The 19,871-nt window shown below is 36.4% G+C and overlaps 3 protein-coding genes across 5 annotated transcripts in view; all 3 read left to right on the plus strand.

The window, feature by feature from the left end:
* Positions 1–822: 822 nt before the first annotated feature.
* Positions 823–3,878, plus strand: LOC149905321 (protein CutA homolog). Of its 2 annotated transcripts, XM_090106402.1 has the most exons (4): positions 823–947; positions 1,063–1,112; positions 1,832–1,989; positions 3,222–3,878. In XM_090106402.1, exons 2-4 carry the CDS (start codon positions 1,088–1,090, stop codon positions 3,384–3,386), a joined length of 348 nt encoding a protein of 115 aa, XP_089962528.1. In that variant the 5' UTR covers positions 823–947; positions 1,063–1,087; the 3' UTR covers positions 3,387–3,878. The 2 variants fall into 2 exon arrangements, with proteins under 2 accessions (XP_089962528.1, XP_089962526.1); XM_090106400.1 differs by having other exon boundaries at positions 825–1,112.
* Positions 3,879–4,470: 592 nt separating this feature from the next.
* Positions 4,471–19,871, plus strand: part of slo (calcium-activated potassium channel slo) — a 56,551-nt gene continuing 41,150 nt past the window's right edge. The window contains exon 1 of one of the 2 annotated variants that reach the window (XM_090106471.1): positions 4,471–5,265. In XM_090106471.1, coding sequence (XP_089962597.1) covers positions 4,951–5,265 — 315 coding nt within the window. In that variant the 5' untranslated portion in view covers positions 4,471–4,950. The remainder of the gene's footprint in view (positions 5,266–19,871) is intronic. The other variant, XM_090106469.1, reaches the window with a different exon arrangement.
* On the plus strand, positions 9,712–11,280 carry LOC149905323 (uncharacterized). Its single transcript, XM_090106687.1, has one exon. The coding sequence runs from the start codon at positions 9,893–9,895 to the stop codon at positions 10,766–10,768; it is 876 nt and encodes a 291-aa protein (XP_089962813.1). The 5' UTR covers positions 9,712–9,892; the 3' UTR covers positions 10,769–11,280.

Below are 19,871 nucleotides of genomic sequence, written 5' to 3' on the forward strand. Positions count from 1 at the left end.
TATTTTGTAATCTAAGATCTATACATTATGTATGTATGATCAAATTAGACCTGAGGGCTGAGAATGTCATTTGATAGAAATTTGGGTTTGGAAATAGGTATATCTATAGGTACCTATTTCCAAACCCTTTACCGGCTATATAGCCGAGGACAGAGAAAATACCTAAAGCCCTAAAATTATTTAATGTCATATTACATCTTCTTCGAAAATCCATTATATACAAAAATGTAGGCTGTACCGCTGTAGCATGGCTGTAGGTACTTAATCCATGTGAGTGAATCTGCGGGCGAAAAGCTAACTAGTCAATAATCTTCTTAAGCGCATAACTCGAGAACGGCTGAACCGATTTCGATAATTCTTTTTTTATTATATTCCTTGAAGTACGAGGATGGTTCTTATGTAGAGAAAAAGTAAACATGTACCACGGGCGAAGCCGGGGCGGACCGCTAGTACAAAAATAAAAAAAGCAGTACTCCTGGGAAAATTATTTTAATTAATCTATTTTTCACAGCAAGAGCACAGCGCTTTTCATGCTCATTCATTTACTTTTCTGAAGTTAATATTTTTTAGTTTATTCTGTGTACATACTTTTAATTTCCGTGGTTTTAAAGATTTTCGGTTTTATTAATTTTAAAGATTTTAATGTACCTAATATTTTTATGGAGAGTTATAATTATGAATTTTTCACTAAAACATTATTAAAACCAACGATTAAAAACTAAGCTTTAATTATCCAACCACTGCTCAACCTATAACGAAACGTTCGTGACATTGAACACTTGACAGTTTGACATTGACAGCTATTAAAAAAAATCAAAACATAAAACATTACAGGTTACAGCTCTTTTTTAGAGTTTATGTAGGTATTCTTTGGGTTACAGCATCTGTGCCCTGTGGGTTACAGGTATTTACGGCTACATCGGCAATTTCTCAGACGTTTTCATTAGGTATTTAATGGGCGTATGAACACAAAGTACTAATATAAATAAAACTGTAATAGCATACAATGCTAGCAGCTTTTAACAAAAAGCATTTGATAGCTTTTTATTTTACATTTTTTAGGCCGTATCTTATTTTCGCCAACAACATGTCTTCTGGTATTGTAGATGCCGGTAAGTATCTAAGTGTTAAATACTTTGTAGATAAATATTACTGAAAAGCATTCAGTTTACTTAAATACAAGGAATTCCTTTAAAATCTGCAGGAAAGGAAATCTCAATTTCTTTAAGAAGCCCTTTCAGTTACTTCATTTAGCATTAGCAGCTAATTTTATTATTTTAATTGGCATATATTCTTCAAAACATGCTATCAATACCAATATAAATACTACCGTCATAATACTTATTGTTCTCAAAAAATATGAATAAAAAAAAGTATTCTTAAAATAAATCTGAATATAATAACAATAAGTAACTATGATTAAACCAAAATTTCTTAAAACAATTCAGTATCTTTAGTATGCACCTCTTACCCTGTTTTTATTAGGTATATATATTGTCTGGAAGACCCGAGAAGTCTTAACACTAAAATAATGTTCTCTGTTGTCTTTTGTTGAAATATTATTCTAATTTGTACTTATTTCTGTAGCAGTATTATGACCTCTTATTCCCAGTCAGTTAACAACGTGAATTGAACTGACTGGCAAATTCATATGATACCATAATTAACTATGGCTGGTTATAGCGATCATAATATGAATTTGCCAGTCAGTTTAGTTCGGCGTAATCTGTCTGGAAATAAGAGAACATAATACGGCTCCTGTAGTGCACAATAAAGAAATTTTGATTTGATTTAGAATTTATATAGCAATTAATATATACCTTTTCTTCAGATAAATACTCTGTGGCCTATGTCACTGTCCCTAATACTGATGTTGGTAAAACCATTGGTCATGGTCTTGTGAAGAACAAATTAGCTGCATGCGTTAACATTATACCACAAGTGACATCTATTTATGAGTGGAAGAATGAAATTAATGAGGATAGCGAGGTTTGTACTTACCTTTACTTGGACAATATAAATATTAGTGAGATATCAAATCTTTCTTTAAGGTAGAAAATAATGCTAAATGCGCTGTCGTTTTTAAATTTGTCTACTCATATAACTTGTTTGATAGTTATAGTATGATTCAAACTTAATGGTGGCTCGGAACATTGTACGATCTGATGCGCAGAAAACGTAAGCGGGACATTAAGGGACCTGTGCGCACACTCCCACCTGCACCTAACTTCCGAGCAGCCATTAAGTTTGAATCAAACTGTAACATGAATGAAAAGTTTTTAATTTGAAGTTATGTATTTAAGGGTACAATTGTTTCAAACGGATATGAATTGACAAAAAATGTTCTAGCAGCTTCTGATGATCTATAATTCTTGCAACATATTTTGTGTGAGGCCTAGATTAAAATATGCTGTTTCAAACTATGTTCATTTTAGTGAGTGTTTTCATTGTGAGAAACAACGATGAATATAAATGTTTTTAAGAATTGTAATATTATGCCATTTTACCATTGTCATCAATGGTGAGAGAATTTTTGAAAATGATCCAGTTGTTTGTGAGTTTATCTCTTTCAAAGAAAAAAAACTCTTCTTCTTTATATTTTACAATATATTTAACAATGGTTTGGTCACATCTTCATCCAAAAAACATAGACAGCATGAGACTGAACTGCCCTTAATTTAAAAAACTTTAAGACTGATTAGATCTTATGGTTAGAATGCATTAGAGTTGATATCTTAAAATAGAGCAATGCATTTCAAAAAACAACTGTGAAGCAAATTGAAATATATTACACATCAAAGCTTAACTTAGATTAAAATAGAATGTTTTAATACACACATCATTATAGAGATAATATAATGAGATATCCTCAATTTAACTCAAATAAAGCTGATTAACAATAACTATGAAGGGTAGTTTTGATAATGTATTTTATAATTGTGATACCTTCAATTAATTGCATTTAAAAAACTACAGAAATATTAATTATTCATACATAAAATAGATTATTTTGTGAAATTCTCACAATGTTATCTGTTCATTCATTTATATACCTATTAATTTTAATCAAATTGCATTGATTTGTATTTTTCAATTTCTTTCAATACCTACACAGTTACACACATTAAAAATAAGAACCACCCCTCACTTATAAGTTATAACTATACCAGATTTGTATCTACGTTTTATTTTTTATTATTTAATTAAGTTTTTTATTTCAGGCACTGTTAATGATAAAAACACGCACGTCTCTCGTCGACCAACTTACGGAATTTGTCCGTTCAAACCATCCTTACGAGGTATGTGAAGTTATCTCTTTACCAATCAAAAATGGAAACCCACCTTATTTAAAATGGATCGGAGATTCGGTGCCTGATAAACAGTAGAAAATAATATAATATATATTTAGTATATTATAAGAATAAATTTGTTTTTTATTTAAGCTATTTCGTCATTATTTAAAACATATTTATGTATTAATATTTAATATGTAAGTAGTTTATTTGAATATTATATGTATAGTACCTATTTGAGGAGATTTTTGAAGTGAAAACTTCTTTAGCGGCGTACACGTGGCCTGATCGAAAAAGCGTAAGACGGATTTTTTTTAGCCCTTATATTCCATGTGTAAGACGGATACCAAACATGCTGAACGTTAATAATCAAGTTTTCACTTCTGCCGGCACTCCCGGAGTGCAACCCGTCTTTTTTTTATTTAAGCTGTTAAATATGTTCAACTATTTTGTCGTTATTTAAACCGTATTATTTATGTATAATGTGTAGTTGTTGAAATATTACGAATATTTATATTGTAGACAAAAATGCATTTAACTATGTAATAAATATGTATTAGTTTCAATAAATTGTGTAATAGTATTCATTGTGTATTTATTTTATATTTCCTTTTAGTATAAAAACAAATACCTATATAGGTATATTCTCGGGTGTAGTATTTTCCAACCATGATTAAAAAACTGATACAATTGATTAAAATATAATCTGAAAATACGTAGGTGCTTATTGGTTATTACATAACGTTCATTTTGTTTTATAATTTTGAATCAAAAGCCATTACCTACCTACATAAAATTGTAAATAGCATATTCTGTGAAAATATCTAAATTATAAATTCACCTTTTCGTAAATATATTTTATAAACTTTAGAATGTTAGTTAAAACACAGGCTGTATTTTAAAAATGCAACACTCATTCTTAACTTCACTAACAATTACGCATAGAAACTGAAAAACAAAGCGTGCCGCGTCCTTGTGGACTGACGTTCTCAAAATCGTAGCATTTCCTAACCGTCTACGAGTTTCGTAGCACAAAGCGCCGCCGATCCTATAGAGGGCGTAATACTCATTCAACAATGAAACATAGACATCCGTAGCGGCCACAAAGTAAAACCTTCCACTTTATCGCCTCCGTCCGCCTATGGCAACTCAGTTCTCTGACAGGCTTTGATACGCGAAGTCACTTAACCGTTCGGATTGGTGCACGAAGGCGGAGTTCCTTTTCGATCGCGTCATATCGAGATGTTAAATTAAAAACGTATTCGGGGCGGATGAAAATTTGGAATTGATGGTCGTCTATTAGATCAAGAGCGTCTTCCCGGGAAACACTGCATCGCCTCCGAGCGCGGTCGGATCCGTACAAAATAGTGCCGCAGGTGGGAAAAGTGGCATTCAGGGTGTCGCGGGTCGGCAGGGTGGGTCGGAGAAGCGCGAGGATTCCAGAAGAGAAGATAAGAGAGGGTCGCGCTCCGCGGGTCGGCATGAGCGGACGGTAGCAAGCGCGCAGGCGCGGATCGATCCCGCGGCATCGAACGGCGCGGCGCCCACTCGGCACTCGGCCTCGCTCGACGACCAGTCGCGCGCGGGCTGACGTGCGAGCGCGCGCGTCTCTGCACGTGCATGGCGCATTCGCCTGGATGCCTCGCGCCCTCGGGGAATGGCTTCGTCCGAGGAAGAGGCGACAACCGCGCCGAGCCCTGAAGATGACTGCCTCAGTGTCCGAAAATGGTGGTGCTTCCTACTGTCGTCTATCTTCACGTTCCTCGCGGGCCTGCTGGTGGTGCTGCTATGTCGCGCGTGCGCGTTCGTCTGCTGCCGCCGGGAGCCCGAGCTGTCTCCGAACGACCCCAAGCAGAAAGAGCAGAAGGCGGCGCGCCAGGGCAAACAGGAGTTCGAGGGCACCTTCATGACCGAGGCCAAGGATTGGGCCGGCGAACTCATCTCCGGTCAGACCACCACTGGACGTATACTGGTAAGTATCCATGTTTCATTATTTTTATCTAAATATTTTTAACGCACACTGAAACTTTTCTCTCATAAATTATCACTTCACCACGTTACGATACAGCGAATTTACTTTTTATTTTAACAACCTACCTGAAAACTATTTGAATAATCAAAACATTTGTATCATATTATTATACTCATATTATTTTACATTTGTTCAGTGCACTTTCTAAGATAAAATTATAAAGTAAAACAAAGCACATCCTATCGCAGAAGCGTTCAATCAAAACATTACTATTGTGCCTATCTACCCTCTTACCAGTTAATTGTAAAAGCTATTAGGATAACGAAAAGATAAGTAATATTTTTGTTTTTGGTCATCATCACTTCTGTGTTAAATGGCGCATATTCTCACTTTTTAAAGTAGCCTTACCTGTAAGGTTTTATAATACATTGTAATTCATTTAAATATCTAGATTATAATCTCACAAAAACCTGCAATATAGTCACTAAAATAAATGCAACTTTTGCTTCGTATATTTGCTCACATAATTCGACCAATAACTTATGCATGTAGAATAGTTCCAACGCACACATTTGCAACATTGCATGTTAAGAGTTTCTAGCTTGAAACTCCAGAGGGAATGTATGTACCTATCTGTTTGTCTCTATGACGTCATCGTTTAATAGGGACGCAAGCGCGATTTCTTATGTATATTATATATACGAATATAGCATAATTTTATAATAAAGAATAGTCATGTGTATTGTATTGTACAAATATGTACTTCTGCAAGTAATATCCTCATATTATTTTTCACCTCAATAGAATTATCAACTGTAAATATATAGGTAGAAATTGAAATTTTACTCACCATTGACTGTCTATAAATTGTATAATCAATGAATAGATAAGATCAATATTGATCAGACAGAAAGGATAAAAAATAACATCAAAATACAAAAAAATCTAATCATAGTTAGTTAGGTACCATCCCAAAGAAACAATTTAATTTATTATATTACCTTGGGAATATTACAGAGGACAATATGAGTAGTTTAGGTATTCTTATATATAAAAATGAATCGCAAAATGTGTTGGTAAGCGCATAACTCGAGAACGGCTGAACCGATTTCGATAATTCTTTTTTTATTATATTCCTTGAAGTACGAGGATGGTTTTTATGTAGAGAAAATGTAAATATTATGTACCACGGGCGAAGCCGGGGCGGACCGCTAGTATACTATATAGGTAATCGATGAAGTATGATGCATCTTGCGCGGAATTATTATAAATTGATAACCGGTTTGAAATTCATATTGAACTTGACTTTGAAATCGAATAATAAAACATATTACGTACCTAGGTAACATAGACAAGGATTCGTTATTTGTTAACACAATGAATAGGTATGTATTTTTTGCTACACACCGTATTATCAAAACATATCTACTTTATGAAACGCATAATATAATATTAATAATGTATACCTAAGAATTAAGCACACAATAAAGTCATAGAATCGTATATTTCATGTAAGTATTTACTTAGAGCTGCTGGTATGTAATAACCTTAAACAAAAGAATACCACGACCATAAACGTCCAATAACCTAATCGAATAAATTGCCTTTCCTCGCTTTCCATCGAACATTAACTAATAAGAATTCCTTAGCTATAAGCACGTGACGCGTAATGGACCCTGACCTGATTCTGTTATCGATGCCTCCTAGTTCAAGTGTGTTTCATTTCGCTTTCTACCTTTCATTGCGTAGGTTGTATAGGGCTTCCTGTAGCTCGTAAACTTATCTACGTCACTCGCCAATACTGAACGAGTCTGCGTATGAAAACTGTTTACTGCCAAGTTATATGTATGTACCTACGTCAGCAAGCGACATGCTTGAATGTGATACGTAATAAAGGACGACATGATGTGACTCCAGATTAGATAAAACCCATTATCTTCTAAGATCGTAAACATTAAATGTACACGTATGTCTAAATCGGTCTGACATAAAATATAGGTCAACTTTTTCATGCTACATAAATTTCATTCAGAGAAAAATAATTAAAAATAGAGGCATACATTTCAGTAATTCAGCCACAAGTCACATAAAGTGTGAAGTGTAAATACTCGCTTGTTTGTATGCTGTACAAATAGATTGCATTTTGGTTCCGTATAATTGATTGATTTTTTTATTGATCAAGGTGTTTTCAAACTAGAAGATTCAATTTGAGAGAATATAAATTATGGGTATATTTCTTTTAAAATGTTCATTTAAAGATCGTAGATTTGTTGTGTAATATATAACATGTAATAAAAAAAAGCTGTGTAGAATAAGAACTCGCTAATCTTGCACGCATACATATGTATAATGTACATATATTAATTAGATTCTAAAATTGTTTACAACTCTTAAAACTGTAAAAGAATGCCAAGCGCATACCTTTTAACCATTACTCGTTTAAAGATTGAGGTCACATAGTCAAAAGGCAATGCGAAATTGATTTGATAGGTCTAATTTTGGTTGCCCCAGACAACCCTCTAGAACGTTCGAATCTAAACCTGTCCCGGAATTGGGGATAAATGTTAACTGTATTCGGATTCGAGAGTGACCTTTGAAAAGAGGTCTGATATTTCTGCTCACCCGTCAGGTAAAATTATTTATATAGACGCCGAAATAGTCTACCCTCTGCAGACTCTCGGCCAACCTTTAGCTTTGGGAATACATTTATTTATAAAAGCATATACATTATATGTGATTAATTCTGAAGAGCAATAAATTAAATTACGGCTATAAACGCACTTTTGAGACGTTAATTGCGTAGATCTTAGTGCTGTATGTAAATTTAGAGCAGGCTCCAAGGAGATGTTTGTTTGCATAAATCGCGGACCTAAATCTGACTTCTGATATATATTGTATAGATCCCAGACATCCTATAGACAGATGTTGCCAACCAGTTTTGTGGTCCCCTTCCCCGCACCCCGGTAATTAAATATGGCATACAAAGAAAAAAATAAACATTTCCAAAACATGCCGTGTGGGCTATCAAATGAAAGAGCTTATTGAGTAGATCACGAATATATAGCATACTATAACATTTCTTACACTTTCTCTAAGATTTTTTAGAAAATTTACGAAAATGGTCCATTTTTGAGTTAACTTTAAACCACTATAAACTCATGAATATATTTTTTAAATTATTATTTTAAATAATTAACAATAGTCCATTGTTTACGATTCAATAGTTCGTACAGTGAAATAGTTGCATGGGGGAGTGGGGGGAGCAACCAAAGATGGCGAGTATATTTTCAAGTTTATGCCAAATCTAATCACACAGAGGCTGATTCAAGAATTTTCTGCCATATTTTTCATTCAGTCAAACACAAAGACAGTGCAGAGATAATTATTCTAAGCCCTGACACCGATATTTTTGTATTAGGCCTTTATTTCTGGCATAAACTTGAAAATATACTCGCCATCTTTGAATGCTCCCCCCACTCCCCCATGCAACTATTTCACTGTACGAACTATTGAATCGTAAACAATGGACTATTGTTAATTATTAAGAATAATAATTTAAAAAATATATTCATGAGTTTTCAATCTTTAGTGGTTTAAAGTTAACTCAAAAATGGAGCATTTTCGTAAATTTTCTAAAAAATCTTAGAGAAAGTGTAAGAAATGTTATAGTATGCTATATATTCGTGATCTACTCAATAAGCTCTTTCATTTGATAGCCCACACGGCATGTTTTGGAAATGTTTATTTTTTTCTTTGTATGCCATATTTAATTACCGGGATGCGGGGAGGGGGACCACAAAACTGGTTGGCAACATCTGTCTATAGGATGTCTGGGATCTATACAATATATATCAGAAGTCAGATTTAGGTCCGCTATTTATGCAAACGAACATCTCCTTGGAGCCCGCTCTAATTTATAGATACGTTTTGATAATGAACAATTTCCAAATATAAATTATTTGCTGAAATATAAATGAATACATTTATTTCACCTTACATCATTAGTTAATTTCTTGTAAAGGTTAATAAACGTAAGCTTACATTAACAAGCGACTAAAATAAACGCATTTTACCTTCCATTTCGTGAATTGGTATTAATTATTATGGATACCGGAAGTATAGTATAATTTAAACCGAATTTCAACAACAAAGTAAACAATGTTTAAAATACGTACTGTGGGGTGCGTGATAATGGATATTAATTACACTAGGTACAGTACCTTTGGGTGATGCACAAATAACCACACACTCACAGTTTTAACGTTTATTATCTCCGCACAGAAGGAGAGAGACAATTATCAGATACAAGCAACACTTTGGGCATGAAAATACAAGAACAAAAAAGACACTGACTAGATGCGCATTCGGTAACTAAGATCGAACTTAGTTACCGAATGCGCATCTAGTCAGTGTCTTTTTGTTCTTGTATTTTCATGTCCAAAGTGTTGCTTGTATCTGATAATTGTCTCTCTCCTTCTGTGCGGAGATAATAAACGTTAAAACTGTGAGTGTGTGGTTATTTGTGCATCACCCAAAGGTACTGTACCTAGTGTAATTAATATCAATTATCACGCACCCCACAAATTGGTGACCCCTCTGAACACTATATATATAAAAATTAAAAACTATGTCCAGTGCAAGTGATTCCGAAAACGCTGATCGAGTTAATACTCAAGCGCGAAGGTGCGTCAAAATGGCGGAACGACCGTCGCACGTGTCGCCCGCCCAGCAACCATCCGTTAATTTACGGATCCCACCTTTCTGGCCTGAAAAACCTGCAATATGGTTTGCACAAGTCGAAGGACAATTTGCTATTATGAACATTACTGACAATGCTACCAAATTTTATCACATATTGGCAACATTAGATCGACAGTATGCGGCCGAGGTTGAAGACATCCTTACCGGCCCTGCTGATTATAATAAATTGAAATCAGAGTTAATAAAAAGACTGTCCGTATCCAGAGAAAATAAAGTGAAACAGCTGTTGATGCACGAGCAGCTGGGACTACGCAAGCCGTCTCAATTTCTGCGGCATTTACAACATCTAGCTGGTCCCGAAATTCCAAAAGATTTTTTGAAAACGATCTGGACCAGCCGACTACCTGCTGGATTGCAGCCGATCGTTGCGTCACAACCTACGCTGTCCCTGGACGCTCTGGCTGAGTTAGCTGATCGCGTGAATGACATCGCGGCCCCTACCGCTCATGTTGCGGCGGCATCTTCATCTACATCACCTATGGACGAGCTGGCACGCCAGGTGGCAGAGCTGACGCGCCAGGTGAGCGCGCTGTCCGCCCAAATAAGCAGTTCCCGGTCCCGTCCCCGCGAGCGCAGAGGTCCCTCTCCACATCATCGCCCACGGTCTTCTTCTCGACGGTCCCTCTCTAATTACCGGCGTTACCCTATCTGCTGGTATCATAATAAACATGGCACAAAGGCCAACAGATGCGTTAAGCCATGCGACTTCAAGGCATCGGGAAATGCACACGGCAGTCAGTGATGGCGACCAACGACTGCCCCAATTCCCCAAGTCGTCTTTTCATAACAGACCCCACTCTTAATGTTGAATATCTAATAGATACCGGTAGTGATATTTGTGTTTTCCCTATAAGTGCTGTGTCTGAAAAACGAGGTAAAACTAATTACCAACTGTGTGCTGCCAATGGTTCCGTCATCGATACTTACGGTTATATTCAATTAAACCTCAACTTAGGCTTACGTCGCGTTTTTCCATGGCGTTTTGTTGTAGCTGACGTCACTAAAGCTATTATTGGTGTAGATTTTCTTTCACACTACCAAATTATTGTTGACGTAAGTAAAAAACAATTGATCGATGGCTTAACCAATGTCAGCAGCTCAGCAATAAATTGTAATATGATTAATTGTAATATTTCTAGTGTTAAGGTTGTAACTGGTGGTGATAGTAATTATCATAAAATTTTAGCGCAATACCCGGAACTAACACGCCCCGCTGGTACTCCAGGTATTGTCAAACACAACACTACACACCACATTCGCACAATTCCTGGCCCTCCTGTCTCCTGTTCTCCTAGGCGTTTGGCTCCTGATAAACTAAAAATAGCGAAGCAGGAATTCGAGGCTATGATAGCCAACGGAACAGCCCGCCCATCTGACAGCCCGTGGTCGTCTCCGCTTCACCTCGCATCGAAAAAGGACAATGGATGGCGTCCATGCGGTGACTACAGACTTCTCAACGCAAGAACGATACCAGATAAGTATCCAATCAGGCACATACAGGACTTTTCACACTGTCTGTCTGGTTGTACTATCTTCTCTGTCATCGATTTAGTTAAGGCCTACAACCAGATTCCTGTTTTTGAAGGCGATATCCCGAAGACAGCGATCACCACACCCTTCGGTTTGTACGAATTTCCTTTTATGACCTTCGGACTTCGCAACGCAGGTCAAACTTTTCAGAGATTTGTCGATGAATTGACGCGAGGCCTAGATTTCTGTTATCCTTATCTTGATGACTTCCTGATATTCAGCAGATCAGCACAAGAGCACGAAGACCACCTGCGCCAACTCTTTACCCGTATGAGAGATTATGGTGTTCTTATTAACACAGCCAAGTGTGTCTTCGGCGCTCCTAAGGTAACATTTCTAGGCTACGAAATCTCTGAAAAGGGAACCAAACCTTTGGACAGCAAGGTGCAAGCTATTGCTGATTTTCCTGTCCCAAGAACTGTTCGAGAGCTACGAAGATTCTTGGGCATGGTTAATTTCTATCGACGTTTCTTGCCCAATGCTGCCCAAATTCAAGCACCATTAAATGCTTTGCTTGTAGGTTCTGTCAAAGGTTCTCATCCCGTGGTCATAGAAGGAAATTCGCTGCAGTCATTCCAGGACTGTAAGAAAAGCCTTTGCGAAGCAGCCCTGCTCGCTCATCCTGCCTGTGAAGCTAAATTAGGACTCGTCACTGACGCTTCAGATACAGCGATAGGTGGAGTCCTACAACAGCTTAAGGATGATGATTGGCAGCCGCTCGCATTCTTCTCGCGCAAGTTGAGCCCGTCACAGGTAAAATACTCACCATACGATCGAGAGCTCCTTGCCATCTACGAGAGCATAAGGTACTTCCGACACATGCTAGAGGCCAACCACTTCACGATCTATACTGACCACAAGCCGTTATGTTACGCTTTCCACGAGAGGAAAAGTAACTGCACGCCGCGTCAGTATAGACACCTCGACTACATCTCGCAGTTCACAACCGACATACAGCACATATCAGGTGCAAATAATGTCGTCGCTGATACTTTATCGCGCGTATGTGAACTGCAGAGGCCTGTCGATTTAGAAGAGATGGCAAGGTTGCAAGCTACAGATCCTGAGCTCACTGCGCATCTCACAGGTGAATCATCTCTTCGCCTAAAACGGATGAATTTACCTGGAAGTCGCACTCAACTGTACTGCGACGTCAGTACACCGACTCCCAGACCTTTCGTCCCTACACAACTGCGTCAGCAGGTTTTCAATTGTCTGCACTCATTGAGTCACCCAGGCGCAAATTCATCAGCCAAGCTCGTTGCACAGAGGTTTGTCTGGCCTTTAATGCGGAAGGACTGCCGCGAATGGTCTAAGGCATGTTTGACCTGTCAGCGCTCGAAGGTAAACAGGCATGTCGCGTCACCTATTGGTACGCTCGCTTTACCTTCAGCGCGATTCAAACATGTTCATATAGACCTAATCGGCCCTTTACCACCTTGCGGTGATTATCGGTATTGCTTAACAGCCGTCGATCGCTTCACGCGATGGCCGGAAGCTGTACCACTTACCGACATCACCGCAGAAACTGTCGCAAAAGCTTTTGTGTCCTGCTGGGTAGCCCGTTATGGTTGTCCAACCGACGTCGTTACCGACCGCGGTGCACAATTTCAATCGGCCCTATTCCAGCAGCTCGCTAAGTCTATCGGTTTCGATCACCGTAAGACAACCGCATATCACCCGCAGTGCAACGGCTTGGTGGAGCGCTTCCACAGACAATTGAAAGCTGCAATTACCTGTCACGCTGACGCAAATTGGGTAGAAACACTACCTCTCGTGCTTCTCGGCATAAGAAGCGCTGTGAAAGAGGATCTGCACTCCTCCTCAGCTGAGCTGGTTTTCGGTGAACCACTTCGCCTACCAGGTGAATTTTTTGGTCACGACACTTCGTCTTATACTACCGATATCACCGACTTATCAGCTCGGTTGACAAATTTCGTCAGGAATATTCGCCCAGTACCGACTCAACATCATGGTAAGAAAAACATATTCATCTACAAAGATTTAGCCTCATGTGGTCACGTATTCCTTAGGGAAGACGCACTGCGCGGCTCTTTACAACCCGCATATTCAGGGCCACATGAGGTCATTTCAAGAGATCACAAATTTTTCAAAATTAAATTAAAAGGAAAGTCAACGACAGTTAGCATCGACCGCCTGAAGCCAGCCTATTTACTGTCGTCTTCTCCCGAAATCCTTCCTTCTCCCGCTCTTCCACCTCCCGATCCTCCCCTACCTCTTCCCAGTGCTCCTGTGGCATATACCACTCGCTCTGGGAGGAGAGTTCACTTCCCAGACTTTTATCGCCCTTAACCCGGTCTCTGGAGGGGAGTGATGTGGCTAACACACGATATTTTAGTGTATGTATTTTATCATACGTATATATTACACACAACATGTATTTAAATATTTTATTTCATATTTATATTCGTATTTAATTATAACACTAAACATTCATTACACAAAACACAAAAAATACAGACATGCATTACACTCATACAAAATAATTATAATATTTATTATTTTATGACGGAGTCGCGGTATTCGCGTAGTATGCGTGCCGCGACGAAATTATCACGGTTCCAGCGGGTAGATCGGAATATTTCTTCATGTTTCTTCACAATTGTAAAATTAACAGTTCGATCTTAGTTACCGAATGCGCATCTAGTCAGTGTCTTTTTGTTCTTGTATTTTCATGTCCAAAGTGTTGCTTGTATCTGATAATTGTCTCTCTCCTTCTGTGCGGAGATAATAAACGTTAAAACTGTGAGTGTGTGGTTATTTGTGCATCACCCAAAGGTACTGTACCTAGTGTAATTAATATCAATTATCACGCACCCCACACGTACAGCTTTCAACATGCACTTCAAATTATAATTTTTCTCAAAATACTGTCAAAAATACTTCTGCACAAATAATGATATAGTTACATATGATCTCTCATTTGTTATTTAAAAATTATGAGTAAATAAAGAAATAAGAATTTGTGTATGAGCGTGGTTTCGTCATAGTGTAATATTTTAATAAGCTTTGTTTATTACCGCTGCCCACGTTTCATTTATATTTACTCAAAGAAAACAATGCATTGAATTTTTATACATGACTGTAGGACGAATGCGGACAAATCGATTAAGCCCCTTCTTTAAACCGGTTTTTTCTTTATTTATACAAGCTATACTTAACCGGATAAATAGTAAAACCTGTAAAAGTAATAGATTTAAAAAAGTAAAGTAATAATTTTGATTAATTTAAAATCGATAATTTTTTGTATTGTGAGACCTCGCAAGATCAACGAAACATTTACCAATATAATCATATTAACGTCCTCATCATTAATGAAAAAGAAAGTAATGCTTTACAAAATATAGACAAAATTCTCTCAAGGATTTAAAAAAATATGATTTATCGTGGAAGAGTAGCCATTACGACCTAGTTAAACATGAGCATATTGTTCATCCTATATCGTTTGGCTAGGAAACCTTATCGCTTGCCAAATCTCTATGAAATCACTTCCTGATATACGGTAATGTTGTTTGTTCGAAAATCTATACACCTATTAGGTTCAGTAAATACATTCATTTATATAACAAACAAAAAATATATCTAAAAAAGAATTTTACACAAAAAAATCTTATTCTGATGTAAAATCTGAAAAAAAAACATCTTATTCCGTCATTTTTTGAAGAAACAACACGGCTGCATCTACAGAAGTTTCAGGATTCTCCTAAAAGAAGTTTCCAGAGCTCCACACTCCCAACCATAAAAAAAATTCTACCAGGGAATTATAACCTGTGACACGATAAAAACGAAGTTTATTTTTCTACGAACAGTAGTCTGTCTAGTTTAAGTTTTCAAAACACGGGACGGCGGCATTCATCCTTTGCATGAGTAAAGTTAGCTAAAGATCAGAAAGTAGACCACGCCGGACGCCGGTAAAAGCCTACCCAGTATAAATGGAATTGCACATGGCTTTTTGTAGAACTGTCCTTCTTAACTCCCACTTAGGTGGGTTTATCTCGGCTAAATGTTTTTGTTAGACTGGGATTTATAGTAGTTATGTTAAGCGGATTTTTTATATTATTTATGAATGAGTTGTATTAAATGAGGCTTTTATCGTAGATGTGCTTTTAAAAACAATAACTCGGTTTAAATACGCATTTGAATCAAAAATACAACCGGTATTTTATTATATTGAATAATATTGCGGAAATTAATGTGTATACCCAACTTAATAGGTATCATAACAAGAAGTAGGTTTAGATCCAAAGTAATATGATCGTAAACCAAGTGGGGTATCTCGAAGTGATAGTTCCGAACATTCGAAGGACAAATGCCGGTGCGTGCCAGCCATTTCGCAGGATTAAGTAGGTCGAATATCTAGTAAAATAAAAACACCGTATTGACACTTTGAGATTGCCAAATGTGGGCATAAAGAATAGAGTAAACCTTTTTTTGACAAAAATGCAAGACAAGCTTGAAGCGCCCCCTAATCCCTGTAAATAGGTCAATGGGCGGAGTCCTATCGATTGCCAGCACTTGTGCGGTTCACAGGAGTTGCGCTACTATATAAGAAATACAATCATACAAAGGGGTTAAGGCTCGATTAATCGTTTTCACTGCAATCGCTTTTTCAATTCTAATATCTGGAGCTGTTATATTGTCGCTCAAAGACTAAACATTGCAATGCGAGAGTTGCGACTCCTATTTTTTAATCTGAAATTCCGATGCTATAAATTTTTAATCAAGAAATGTTTTTTCTGGTCGGTTCTGTGCTAACTAATTGAACAGCAGTTTTATCTATAGGTATACAAAAAAACGCATATCCACACCAGACTATAAAATATCAATAACATGAAAAATAAATTGTGTACGAATGATTCAATCAGAAATATACAATTTAATTTTACTTTTCTCTTATAAAATAAAATTCAGCGATACGAATAAAAATACATAGAATTTGCTATTTTTATAACTAATAGATTCACTTAATTACTGAGCGAGCTTTGAATTATATCACTTCACACCATATTTTTAGGGTTCCGTAGCCAAAATGGCAAAAACGGAACCCTTATAGTTTCGTCATGTCCGTCTGTCCGTCTGTCCGTCTGTCCGTCTGTCACAGCCGATTTACTCGGAAACTATAAGTACTACAGTGATGAAATTTGATGGGAATATGTGTTGTATGAACCGCTACAAAAATATGACACTAAATAGTAAAAAAAAGAATTGGGGGTGGGGCCCCCCATACATGTAACTGAGGGATGAAATTTTTTTTTTCGATGTACATACCCGTGTGGGGTATCAATGGAAAGGTCTTTTAAAATGATATAAAGTTTTCTAAAAAACATTTTTCTTAAAGTGAACGGTTTTTGAGATATCAGCTCTCAAAGTCGTAAAAAGTATGTCCCCCCCCCCTCTATTTTTATAACTACGGGGTATAAAATTCTAAAAAAAATAGAGGTGATGCATGCTAATTAACTCTTTCAACGATTTTTGGTTTGATCAAAGTATCTCTTATAGTTTTTGAGATAGGTTGATTTAACTGTAATTTATTATATTTGCTGCTACGGAACCCTTTGTGCGCGAGCCCGACTCGCACTTGGCCGGTTTTTTCATTAGTCGGACGTGACACTCGCTTTAATGTAACTGTTTATTATTAGACAAAGCTAATGTTTTCAGTTTAGATAATAGAAAACAGACAAGCACGTGATGTATTTATTGTCTTATATCATAAAACAATTTAATATCGGAACTCGAGCACAAGTTTAACATCCTGCGGTAAATTATTTCTAGACTACGGCTAATGCCTAGATCTAATATGTTTCAAATTATGCTCGCAAGAACCGCTGCCTTGTTTTAGTTATAGCCAATTTAAATTTGAATTCAAGACTTAAAATTTATTTCTGTTTATTAGGTCGCAGAAGGCTATTTTGAGAGCGATCGATTGAAAAAAGTACAAAAAACGTGTAGCGTTGTGTCACAACGTTATTAAATATTTAACAAGCAAAGTTTGTGGCGTGTAAAACGGATCGATTCCATTTTGATGGAAAGAGATATTATCAACATTTTTGCAAGAACTGTTTGTTTTCCTCTATTTATTAATCATAACAAACCATTCTCATGAGTCGTCTCACTTTTAAACTAATGTAAACATTATAAGCAAAGCTGGGCCTTCACAAAGACATTTTTAGATCTTTTCATTAATTATTGTACGTATAAACTTAATTAAAATGTTATAAAATAATGTTGTGACATTTATTCATAGTCATGCTATGCAACGCTACCAAAAAATACAACCCTCTATTTTATTATAATTATTAACTGTACTAAAATAATTTATTTTTAGAATAACTTGTATAACGTCATTCATACAATTTAACAAGTACCACAAAATGTACTATAGTTATTCATAATTGAAAATGAAAAACCACACATAGAAATGTACTGTAATAAAACTCGGTTTAAATAAGCCATCTTGTGGGCATAATAAAGAAGCCTGCTGCGCTGAAAAGTTCACGTGACGTGTTTCATAATTCAAAGAACCTGAAAATTTAGTTCGTTTTTGGGAGCATACAAAAATTAAAGGCAGCCCACGCAAACATTCAAGCACTTCCCACGAAAATGTCGAGGTGTACTTGTATACTAATTGTACGCAAACCTAGCTGAAACTTACTGTTTTAGAAAGAATAATAGTTACCTTCATTAGTGAACTGCAACTTATTTCATATACTTACCGGCTTGAGCGTTATTGTACGTGGTGTTTACATTTCGAAATAATGTTATAGTGGGTGTGTTATGACGGCGATTTCATTATAAAGAAGCTACCTTTCAAAGATAAGTTTAAAAAAATTACTGTTTATAAATCTACTTGTAAAAATTTTAACGAATAAAACATCGGGTTAACTTCAGAATGTCATGTAGTTACAAAAATATTATACTGAGAGTGTGTTCACAGGCAGATTGGAATATCTTCTTTCGTTGATAATTAATAATTATCTAATTTAAAACTTTCTCAATATCCTATTTTAAATCTATCTACTACAAATATCTTTTGAAATCCCTTAATTAAATAAATTATACGATGGGCTTGCTTTCAACACATTTCATTAATTGACCCAACCTAGTCACGGTATGTTCAATTAAAATTAATATTCATTTTCATATTTCTAGAACGAAAAAAGCCTGTAAAAATACATAAACAAATTGTATTTATTTCGTGTTTATGTCAATTTAATACGCAGTTTAAAGTAGATAATGACGTACCTAATTAAAATTTTACATAAGGCACGATTTGGGGCTGATTTAAGTGTTAGTTACGATAAATAGATATTAGATAATATTATCTATTTCTCTCTTTTGTTGCAAAATTGATCCCTTTGCTTATTGTCAAAAACAAAGTGGTCTTTGAAAAGAACTAGCTTTCCTGAAACAAATTGCCCTTAATTGCCATTTTCATATTATTAATCCTAGATGAAAATGAACGAGAAATCGGCATCGCTTTTTTCCGCACTAGCAGCGTCATCCTGTCAGCATCAGATGACAGGGGATGTTTGACTTGCGCTTTCTGCGTACACTTTTCCTGCAATCGATTTAACAATGTGAGATAGATGTATGGCGAGACATTGAGACTTCCTACTAAGTTCCGATACCACGGTACGAGAGCTTACGACGTCACGCTTGTACGTTTGGTACGTTTGGCATACTACACTTTTACATTGGCTCGAAGCCATGTCAGCTGTCCCCGTGCGTCCACTTACAATAATTTTATGCGTATTATTTATAAAATGTTTGTTTTGAAACATAATAATCACTAGATGATGCACGTGACACTTGCTCCCACGATGGTAAAAGCTATTTTAAGTGCGTTTTAATTTTACAAACATGAGCAATAGTGGTATGTACTATGTACTATAATTAACCTTGTGAGTGGTGTACATTAAAATCTAATTTAAATACAGGTAATATTATGTAGTGTCCTTTTTAGGAAAATTGCACATCTTCAATAGTTAGGTGCGTGTATTAGTTACTTTTATAAAAGTTTTTGGTATAAATCTATTGCCCCTTATCACTCCCTTTCTTTGTGTTCATAAGAGAGTAAAGCTTTAGCCTAAAATTTATGTAAGTAAATAATTATACTATCTAACTTCTATGCTTACCAGGAGCATACAATAAATATAAACGGAAATGTCAGAACACCGAAGTAAATAGTAGATCTGTAGCACAGTTCTGTAGACTCCAGCTCTAAAATTACATTTTTATGAGGCGTTTGACATTCGACCTTTTAACTTATGGACCATAGATTACTAAACTTGGCA

Source organism: Colias eurytheme, chromosome 10 (genome assembly GCF_061535395.1).
Source record: "Colias eurytheme isolate Ceu_HAF_F1 chromosome 10, ilColEury1 Martin Lab GWU primary, whole genome shotgun sequence".
NCBI classification, from domain to species: Eukaryota; Metazoa; Arthropoda; class Insecta; order Lepidoptera; family Pieridae; genus Colias; species Colias eurytheme.

Coding starts and splice junctions, on each gene's coding strand:
- LOC149905323 (XM_090106687.1), top strand. CDS start 9,893: ATGTCCAGTGCAAGTGATTCCGAAAACGCTGATCGAGTTAATACTCAA.
- LOC149905321 (XM_090106400.1), top strand. CDS start 1,007: ATGCTAGCAGCTTTTAACAAAAAGCATTTGATAGCTTTTTATTTTACA. Junction 1,113..1,831: donor TTCTGGTATTGTAGATGCCG/GTAAGTATCTAA, acceptor CCTTTTCTTCAG/ATAAATACTCTGTGGCCTAT. Junction 1,990..3,221: donor AAATTAATGAGGATAGCGAG/GTTTGTACTTAC, acceptor TTTTTATTTCAG/GCACTGTTAATGATAAAAAC.